The sequence below is a fragment of the Mus caroli genome, unplaced genomic scaffold (assembly GCF_978045245.1).
Source record: "Mus caroli unplaced genomic scaffold, Mus_caroli_1 scaffold_13, whole genome shotgun sequence".
NCBI lineage: Eukaryota > Metazoa > Chordata > Mammalia > Rodentia > Muridae > Mus > Mus caroli.
Window position 1 is genome coordinate 101607873 of NW_028227268.1, and position 10378 is coordinate 101618250.

Genomic DNA, 10378 nt, shown 5'->3' on the forward strand with positions numbered 1-10378 from the left:
GTACCCAAGAGCTGAAGGAGTCTGCAACCCTATAGGTGGAACAACAATATGAAATAACCAGTATCCACAGAGCTTGTGTCTCTAGCTGCATATGCATCAGAAGATGGCCTAGTTGGCCATCATTGGGAAGACAGGCCCCTTAAAAAACTTTATATGCCCCAGTACAGGGGAACACCAGAGCCAAGGAGTGAGAGTGAGTGGGTAGAGGAGGGAGTGTGGGGGGGAGAGTATAGGGGACTTTTGGGATAGCATTTGAAATGTAAATGAAGAAAATATCTAAGAAAAAAATGTGGGAAAAAATTAAAAAAAAAAAAAAGACTGGGAATTGATCTCAAGAGCAGTAGGAGAGGTGCAAGAATGCCTGGCCTTCAACAGACTCCTTGCCCTGAGAGGAGCAGCAGGAGGTCCCTGCTGAGGTTGGCATCTGGGAAGAAGCAACAAGTGGGCAGAGGAAAGTTAAAATGGGAAGATCTGTGGAATCCACAGGAGATAGGAGGGGGCAGGGCTGGGGAGGCTGCCAAGTGAGTTCTCCTACAGAGCTGGGGACTAGATAGGGGACTGGATCTGGGGAAACAGAACTTTATAGGTGCTGGGAGAAGATGGATGGGACTTGGGGTCAGAGACAAAGGACAGTATGTTACATAGGAGACAGAGCGATAGTGCCACCCGCCTCCATGTATTTCACATTTCTACATTTCCATACAGCACAGTGGAAAGAATGTTGAGAGAGGAAGCCTGAGCTAAAGGAGCTCAAATTTCCTATTACATTCTGGCTGTAGCAAGGGGTGCCAGTTCCTCATTGCAAAAGTCTACAATGGAGTACTTTTTGTTTGGAGAAGAAATTTGTAAGGATTTGCTTTATTATATATGTATAAGTGTTTTGCTCACACCACATGTCTGTTCTTGGTGCCTGAGGAGGTCAGAAGAGGGCACTGGCTCCCTTGGAACTGGAATTAAGGACAGTTTTAAGCTACCATATGGGTGGTGGGAATTGAACCTGGGTCCTCTGTAAGAACAGGTCTTTGTAACTACTGAATCATCTAGTCCACAGGGGAGGAAAATTTTAAAAGATGTGGCAGAACAAGTTTAAATATTCTACCTTTGATGATCCAAATGTATAGTTCCAGAATTTGAAAAGCACACACATTATGAAAACAATTGTTTAGGAACTTTTATTGAGGGTCACTTATGCGATGCTACATGTACTACTATCTCTCCTTCTATTAAAATCCACACATGAAGAGTTTTATTGATCAGGTCAATAGAAAAGAAATGAAAAGGGCAGCTTTCTTTTTGGTGTTTCTGATGCTTTATACCAAACCAAAGTGAACCATTCTGAGAGAACCAACATCTCCAATGTCCTGCAAGTAAAAAGATTAAAAACAATTAAAACCATGTTCAAACAGAGTAACACACCAACCTAACATTCATGTCTTTATTATTCTTAAGTATTTCAAAACAGTGAAAGGAAGTAAAAATTCACCATGCTTCTTAAAAACACCATGCTCCTTGCGTTTTTACCTTACTCAGTGGTTACAATTCTGATAGCTATTTATAAAGTCAATTCAGAACTAATGCATGAGGTATCAAAAGGCAGAGCAGAAGAAACAGGGCAAGGCTGTGGAGTCACTGTGACTCTACCTCAGTGTGGCTAGAGGCTCCTAGAACAGGGCAAGCTGTGGAGTCACTGTGCCTCCACCTCAGTGTGGCTAGAGGCTCCTAGAACATGCACTTCTTTCTCTCTCTTATTTTTGGTGTATGTGTATGGGGTGTGTGTGGGTGTGCAAACATGGGCGCATGTGCATGTGGAGGTTTGAGGTTGACAGCGGGTTCTCTCAACTCTTTTTATTGAGGCAGGGTTTCACTGGCCTCAAGCTTGCCATGTCTGGCGAGTAGCTATCCTATTTGCCTCCCATTACCTCCCAAGTGCTGAGATTACTTGTGACCATCATGCCTGCCTGGATTTCACGTGCATTCCGAGGATTTGAACTTAAGTCCCCCAGCTAGCTTTTGCCCTTCTTCCTTTTTCCTTCCTTCCACCCTTGATCCCTTGCCTGTCACACCCCTGCTCCCCACCCTCATCCCTGTCTTCATCTTTTCCTTCCAGTGATGCCAGAGTTTTCTTTAAAAAAATATTTATTCCTGAAATTCTTATTTTAAAATCATGTGATTCTTAAACTCTTTACTTTACAGCAGTGGTTTTCAGCCTTCCAAATGCTAAGACCCTTTAAGCTGTGGTGACCTCAATCATACAATTATTTTCATTGCTACTTCGTAACTGTAATTTTGCTACTGTTATGAATCGTAATGTGATATCTGATATGTAGGATATCTGATATGTACCCTCTGTGAAAGGGTCATTCAACCCTTAAAGGGTCACAACACACAAGTTGAGAAATTGCCTTCAGACATTGGCTAGTATCCTTTTTTTTTTAATTTTTAATATTTTTATTACATATTTTTCTCAATTACATTTCCAATGCTATCCCAAAAGTCCCCCATAGCGCCCCCCACTTCCTTACCCACCCATTCCCATTCTTTTGGCCCTGGCATTCCCCTATATTGGGGCATATAAAGTTTGCAAGTCCAATGGGCCTCTCTTTCCATTGATGGCCGACTAGGTCATCTTTCGATACATATGCAGCTAGAGACAAGAACTCCGGGGTTCTGGTTAGTACATCATGTTGTTCCAACAATAGGGTTGCAGATCCCTTTAGCTCCTTGGGTACTTTCTCTAGCTTCTCCATTGGGAGCCCTGTGATACATCCAATAGCTGACTGTGAACATCCACTCCTGTGTTTGCTAGGCCCTGGCATCGTCTCACAAGAGACAGCTATATTTGGGTCCTTTCAGCAAAATCTTGCTAGTGTATGCAATGGTGTCAGCGTTTAGAAGCTGCTTATGGGATGGATGCCTGGATACGGCAGTCTCTAGATGGTCCATCCTTTCATCACAGCTCCGAACTTTGTCTCTGTAACTCCTTCCCTGGGTGTTTTGTTCCCAATTCTAATAAGGTGCACAGTGTCCACACTTTGGTCTTCATTCTTCTTGAGTTTCATGCGTTTAGCAAATTGTATCTTATATCTTGGGTATCCTAAGTTTTGGGCTAATATCCACTTATCAGTGAATACATATTGTGTGAGTTCTTTTGTGATTGTGTTACTTCACTCAAGATGATGCCCTCCAGGTCCATCCATTTGGCTAGGAATTTCATAAATTCATTCTTTTTAATAGCTGAGTAGTACTCCATTGTGTAAATGTACCATAATTTCTGTATCCATTCCTCTGTTGAGGGACATCTGGGTTCTTTCCAGCTTCTGGCTATTATAAATAGGGCTGCTATGAACATAGTGGAGCATGTGTCCTTTTTCCCGGTTGGGACATCATCTGGATATATGCCCAGGAGAGGTATTGCTGGATCCTCCGGTAGTACTATGTCCAATTTTCTGAGGAACCGCCAGACTGATTTCCAGAGTGGTTGTACAAGCTTGCAATCCCACCAACAATGGAGGAGTGTTCCTCTTTCTCCACATCCTCGCCAGCATCTGCTGTCACCTGAATTTTTGATCTTAGCCATTCTGACTGGTGTGAGGTGGAATCTCAGGGTTGTTTTGATTTGCATTTCCCTGATGATTAAGGATGTTGAACATTTTTTCAGGTGCTTCTCTGCCATTCGGTATTCCTCAGGTGAGAATTCTTTGTTCAGTTCTGAGCCCCATTTTTTAATGGGGTTATTTGACTTTCTGGAGTCCACCTTCTTGAGTTCTTTATATATATTGGATATTAGTCCCTTATCTGATTTAGGATAGGTGAAGATCCTTTCCCAATCTGTTGGTGGTTTTTTTGTCTTATTGATGGTGTCTTTAGCCTTGCAGAAGCTTTGTAGTTTCATGAGGTCCCACTTGTCAATTCTCGATCTTACAGCACAAGCCATTACTGTTCTATTCAGGAATTTTTCCCCTGTGCCCATATCTTCAAGGCTTTTCCCCACTTTCTCCTCTATAAGTTTCAGTGTCTCTGGTTTTATGTGAAGTTCCTTGATCCACTTAGACTTGACCTTAGTACAAGGAGATAGGAATGGATCGATTCCCATTCTTCTACATGTTAACAACCAGTTGTGCCAGCACCATTTGTTGAAAATGCTGTCTTTCTTCCACTGGTTGTTTTTAGCTCCCTTGTCGAAGATCAAGTGACCGTAGGTGTGTGGGTTCATTTCTGGGTCTTCAATTCTATTCCATTGGTCTATTTGTCTGTCACTATACCAGTACCATGGAGTTTTTATCACAATTGCTCTGTAGTAGAGCTTTAGGTCCGGCATGGTGATTCCACCAGAGGTTCTTTTATCCTTGAGAAGAGTTTTTGCTATCCTAGGTTTTTTGTTATTCCAGATGAATTTGCAGATTGCACTTTCTAATTCGTTGAAGAATTGATTTGGAATTTTGATGGGGATTGCATTGAATCTGTAGATTGCTTTTGGCAAGATAGCCAATTTTACAATGTTGATCCTGCCAATCCATGAGCATGGGAGATCTTTCCATCTTCTGAGATCTTCTATAATTTCTTTCTTCAGAGACTTGAAGTTTTTATTATACAGATCTTTCACTTCCTTAGTTAGAGTCACGCCAAGATATTTTATATTATTTGTGACTATTGAGAAGGGTGTTGTTTCCCTTATTTCTTTCTCAGCCTGTTTATTCTTTGTGTAGAGAAAGGCCATTGATTTGTTTGAGTTAATTTTATATCCAGCTACTTCACCGAAGCTGTTTATCAGGCTTAGGAGTTCTCTGGTGGAATTTTTAGGGTCACTTATATATACTATCATATCATCTGCAAAAAGTGATATTTTGACTTCATCTTTTCCAATTTGTATCCCCTTGATCTCCTTTTGTTGTAGAATTGCTCTGGCTAGGACTTCAAGTACAATGTTGAATAGGTATGGAGAAAGTGGACAGCCTTATCTAGTCCCTGACTTTAGAGGGATTGCTTCAAGCTTCTCACCATTTACTTTGATGTTGGCTACTGGTTTGCTATAGATTGCTTTTATCATGTTTAGGTATGGGCCTTGAATTCCTGATCTTTCCAAGACTTTTATCATGAATGGGTGTTGGATCTTGTCAAATGCTTTTTGCGCATCTAACGAGATGACCATGTGGTTTTTGTCTTTGAGTTTGTTTATATACTGGATTACGTTGATGGATTTCCATATATTGAACCATCCCTGCATCCCTGGGATGAAACCTACTTGGTCAGGATGGATGATTGTTTTGATGTGTTCTTGGATCGGTTAGCAAGAACTTTATTGAGGATTTTTGCATCAATATTCATAAGGGATATTGGTCTGAAGTTTTCTATCTTTGTTGGGTCTTTTTGTGGTTTAGGTATCAGAGTAATTGTGGCTTCATAGAATGAGTTGGGTAGAGTACCTTCTGTTTCTATTTTGTGGAATAGTTTGTGAAGAACTGGGATTAGATCTTCATTGAAGGTCTGATAGAACTCTGCACTAAACCCATCTGGTCCTGGGCTTTTTTTAGTTGGGAGACTATTAATGACTGCTTCTATTTCTTTGGGGGATATAGGGCTGTTTAGATCATTAACCTGATCTTGATTCAACTTTGGTACCTGGTATCTGTCTAGGAACTTCTCCATTTCATCCAGGTTCTCCAGTTTTGTTGAGTATAGCCTTTGGTAGAAGGATCTGATGGTGTTTTGGATGTCTTCAGGATCTGTTGTTATGTCTCCTTTTTCATTTCTGATTTTGTTAATTAGGATGCTTTCTCTGTGCCCTCTAGTGAGTCTGGCTAAGGGTTTATCTATCTTGTTGATTTTCTCAAAGAACCAGCTCCTTGATTGGTTGATTCTTTGAATAGTTTTTCTTGTTTCCACTTGGTCGATTTTGCCCCTGAGTTTGATTATTTCCTGCCGCCTACTCCTCTTGGGTGAATTTGCTTCCTTTTGTTCTAGTGCTTTTAGGTATGTTGTCAAGCTGCTAATGTGTGCTCTCTCTAGTTTCCTTTTGGAGGCACTCAGAGCTATGAGTTTTCCTCTTAGAAATGCTTTCATTGCGTCCCATAAGTTTGGGTATGTTGTGGCTTCATTTTCATTGAACTCTAAAAAGTCCTTAATTTCTTTCTTTATTCCTTCTTTGACCAAGGTATCATTGAGAAGAGTGTTGTTCAGTTTCCACGTGAAGGTTGGCTTTCTATTATTTATTTTGTTATTGAAGATCAGCCTTAGTCCATGGTGATCTGATAGGATGCATGGGACAATTTCAATATTTTTGTATCTGTTGAGGCCTGTTTTGTGACCAATTATGTGGTCAATTTTGGAGAAGGTACCATGAGGTGCTGAGAAGAAGGTATATCCTTTTGTTTTAGGATAGAATGTTCTGTAGATATCTGCCAGATCCATTTGTTTCATAATTTCTCTTAGTTTCTCTGTGTCCCTGTTTAGTTTCTGTTTCCATGATCTGTCCATTGGTGAAAGTGGTGTGTTGAAGTCTCCCACTATTATTGTATGAGGTGCAATGTGTGCTTTGAGATTTACTAAAGTTTCTTTAATGAATGTGGCTGCCTTTGTATTTGGAGCATAGATATTCAGGATTGATATTTCCTCTTGGAGGATTTTACCTTTGATGAGTATGAAGTGTCCCTCCCTGTCTTTTTTAATGACTTTGGGTTGGAAGTCAATCTTATCAGATATTAGAATGGCTACTCCAGCTTGTTTCTTCATGCCATTTGCTTGGAAAATTGTTTTCCAGCCTTTCATTCTGAGGTAGTGTCTATCTTTTTCTCTGAGATGAGTTTCCTGTAAGCAGCAAAATGTTGGGTCTTGTTTGTGTAGCCAGTTTGTTAGTCTATGTCTTTTTATCGGGGAGTTGAGTCCATTGATATTAAGAGATATTAAGGGAAAGTAATTGTTGTTTCCTGTTATTTTTGTTGTTAAAGTTGGCATTCTGTTCTTGTGGCTGTCTTCTTTTAGGTTTGTTGAGGGATTACCTTCTTGTTGTTTCTAGGGCGTGGTTCCTGTCCTTGTATTGGTTTTTTTCTGTTATTATCCTTTGAAGGTCTGGATTCGTGGAGAGATAATGTGTGAATTTGGTTTTGTCATGGAATACTTTGGTTTCTCCATCTATGTTAATTGAGAGTTTGGCTGGGTATAGTAGCCTGGGCTGGAATTTGTGTTCTTTTAGTGTCTGTATAACATCCGTCCAGGATCTTCTGGCTTTCATAGTCTCTGGTGAAAAATCTGGTGTAATTCTGATAGGCTTGCCTTTATATGTTACTTGGCCTTTTTCTCTTACTGCTTTTAGTATTCTATCTTTATTTAGAGCATTTGTTGTTCTGATTATTATGTGTCGGGAGGTATTTCTTTTCTGGTCCAGTCTATTTGGAGTTCTGTAGGCTTCTTGTATGTTCATGGGCATCTCTTTCTTTAGATTTGGGAAGTTTTCTTCTATAATTTTGTTGAAGATGTTTGCTGGTCCTTTGAGTTGAAAATCTTCATTCTCACCCACTCCTATTATCCGTAGGTTTGGTCTTCTCATTGTGTCCTGTATTTCTTGGATGTTTTGAGTTAGGATCTTTTTGCATTTTACATTTTCCTTGATTGTTGTGCCGATGTTCTCTATGGAATCTTCTGCACCTGAGATTCTCTCTTCCATCTCTTGTATTCTGTTGCTGATGCTGGTATCTATGGTTCCAGATTTCTTTCCTAGGGTTTCTATCTCCAGTGTTGCCTCATTTTGGGTTTTCTTTATTGTGTCTACTTCCCTTTTTAGGTCTAGTATGGTTTTTTTCATTTCCATCATCTGTTTGGATGTGTTTTCCTGTTTTTCATTAAGGACTTCTACCTGTTTGATTAGGTTATCCTGTTTTTCTTTAAGGATTTGTAACTCTTTAGCAGTGTTCTCCTGCAATTCTTTAAGGGATTTTTGTGCTTCCTCTTTACTGTCTTCTACCTGTTTACCAGTGTTCCTTTGTATTTCTTTAAGTGTGTTATTAAAGTCCTTCTTGAAGTCCTCTACCATCATCAGGAGATATGCTTTTAGATCCGTGTCTAGCTTTTCCGGTGTGCTGGGGTGCCCTGGACTGGGAAAAGTGGGAGTGCTGGGTTCTGATGATGGTGAGTGGTCTTGGTTTCTGTTAGTAAGATTATTATGTTTACCTTTCGCCATCTGGTAATCTCTGGGGTTAGTTGTTGTCGTTGTCACTGTTTAAAGATTGGAGCAGAAGCTGTGTTCCACTCACCAGCAGTCTCAAAATCCTGTGGCGGGGGGTCGTGGGTAGCTGGCAGTACCCTGGTGCTGGTCCAGCCAGAAGAAGCCTGTGGTCCTACTCAGGCCGGTTTTCTGCTTCCCTAACTAATGCAGTCTCAGGTCCCGCGCACAATTGGATTGGAGCAGAAGCTGTGTTCCACTCTCCAGAAGTCTCAAGATCCTGTGGCGGGTGTTGTGGGTAGCTGGCGAGTGTCAGCGGACCCTGCGCCCTAGCTACCCTGGTGCTTTTCTGACCGGAAGAGGCTTGTGGCCCTATGTAGGCCGGATTTCTCCCTCCCCAACCAAAGCAGTCTCAGGTCCCGCGTGATTGGACTGGAGCAGAAGCTGTGTTCCACTCACCAGCAGTCTCAAAATCCTGTGGCGGGGGGGTCGTGGGTAGCTGGCGGGTGTCAGCCGACCCTGCGCTCTAGCTACCCCAGTGCTGATCCGGCCGGATGAGGCCTGTGGCCCTACTCAGGCCGGTTTCTGCTTCCCTAACTAATGCAGTCTCAGGTCCCGCGCGCAATTGGATTGGAGCAGAAGCTGTGTTCCACTCACCAGAAGTCTTAAGATCCTGTGGCGGGTGTTGTGGGTAGCTGGCGGGTGTCAGCCGACCCTGCGCTCTAGCTACCCCGGTGCTGATCCGCCTGGATGAGGCCTGTGGCCCTACTCTGGCCGGTTTCTGCTTCCCTAACTAATGCAGTCTCAGGTCCCGCGTGCAATTGGATTGGAGCAGAAGCTGTGTTCCACTCTCCAGAAGTCTTAAGATCCTGTGGCGGGTGTTGTTGGTAGCTGGTGAGTGTCAGCCGACCCTGCGCCCTAGCTACCCTGGTGCTTTTCTGACCAGAAAAGGCTTGTGGCCCTATGTAGGCCGGATTTCTCCCTCCCCAACCAAAGCAGTCTCAGGTCCCGTGTGATTGGACTGGAGCAGAAGCTGTGTTCCACTCACCAGCAGTCTCAAAATCCTGTGGCGGGGGGGTCGTGGGTAGCTGGCGGGTGTCAGCCGACCCTGCGCTCTAGCTACCCCGGTGCTGATCCGGCCGGATGAGGCCTGTGGCCCTACTCAGGCCGGTTTCTGCTTCCCTAACTAATGCAGTCTCAGGTCCCACGCTCAATTGGATTGGAGCAGAAGCTGTGTTCCACTCACCAGAAGTCTTAAGATCCTGTGTCGGGTGTTGTGGGCAGCTGGCGAGTTTCAGCCGACCCTGCGCCGTAGCTACCCCGGTGCTTTTCTGACCGGAAGAGGACTAGTATCCTTTTTATCTTAAGCAGGCATATTAAGATTAACGCAATAAAGTATTTTAGATGTGATAATTTAATATTATAAAAAGTAAAGATATTCATTAAATACAATTTAGAAAATATAAATGTATGGTTAAAATATTTGCTTTCATTATTTTTCCATATGTATTTTAATAAATGAAATTATTTAAAAAAACACAAACACACATCTAGGTCATGTTGGGGATTGAACCCAGGGTCTTGTGCATGCTAGGGAAACACTCTACCAGTAAGCCATATCCTCAACTGGCATTTGGATAAATAGTGTCTGATTTTAATGTCTGTGTTTTGTTCCATTACACATTATAGATTAACCATTCCTTTTAAATTAATTTTATATGGTTTATAATTTCCTCTTTTTATTAATAACCCTATGATGAATGTTCTTAGGCATGGACTCTTCCTATGTTTACTAATTCTAAAAACACTTCAAAGTAGTGTTTAGTAGTCAAAGGAGAACTACTGGACTGAGTCTGGTGAGGCTTTAATCGATGATAAGCACTGGGGACTGTGCAGTTCTGCTTTCTCTGCTTGGTATAGGAGTTACAGTCAAAGCAAGGCTGTCCTCAACTTTGCTGTGTGCTGACACCTTGCTAATCCTTGACTGAATTAAAGTGCATGTTAATTTTTGAAGTAATTTACAGCAACAAATGGTATTCTGACTTTCTCAGCTGATTTCCACATATGATTTCTACATATGTCATGTACTATGGTTGCCACCCAGTGCTGGCTAGGACCAGGTCACTTTCTCTTTGTGCATGCAGACTTTGCCAATATTAAGAGCTAGTTTATCAGGTGTAGATGTTCTCTGGTAGAATTTTTGGGGTCACTTATGAATACTAT

General features: G+C 42.0%; 1 protein-coding gene across 5 annotated transcripts in view; it reads right to left on the reverse strand.

The window, feature by feature from the left end:
- Positions 1 to 1146: 1146 nt before the first annotated feature.
- Positions 1147 to 10378, reverse strand: part of Wdpcp (WD repeat containing planar cell polarity effector) — a 363888-nt gene continuing 354656 nt past the window's right edge. For all 5 annotated transcript variants that reach the window (XM_021175454.3, XM_021175452.3, XM_029483315.2 and 2 more), the window contains one exon: positions 1147 to 1361. In XM_021175454.3, the coding sequence (XP_021031113.2) occupies positions 1311 to 1361 (51 nt within the window). In that variant the 3' untranslated portion in view covers positions 1147 to 1310. The remainder of the gene's footprint in view (positions 1362 to 10378) is intronic.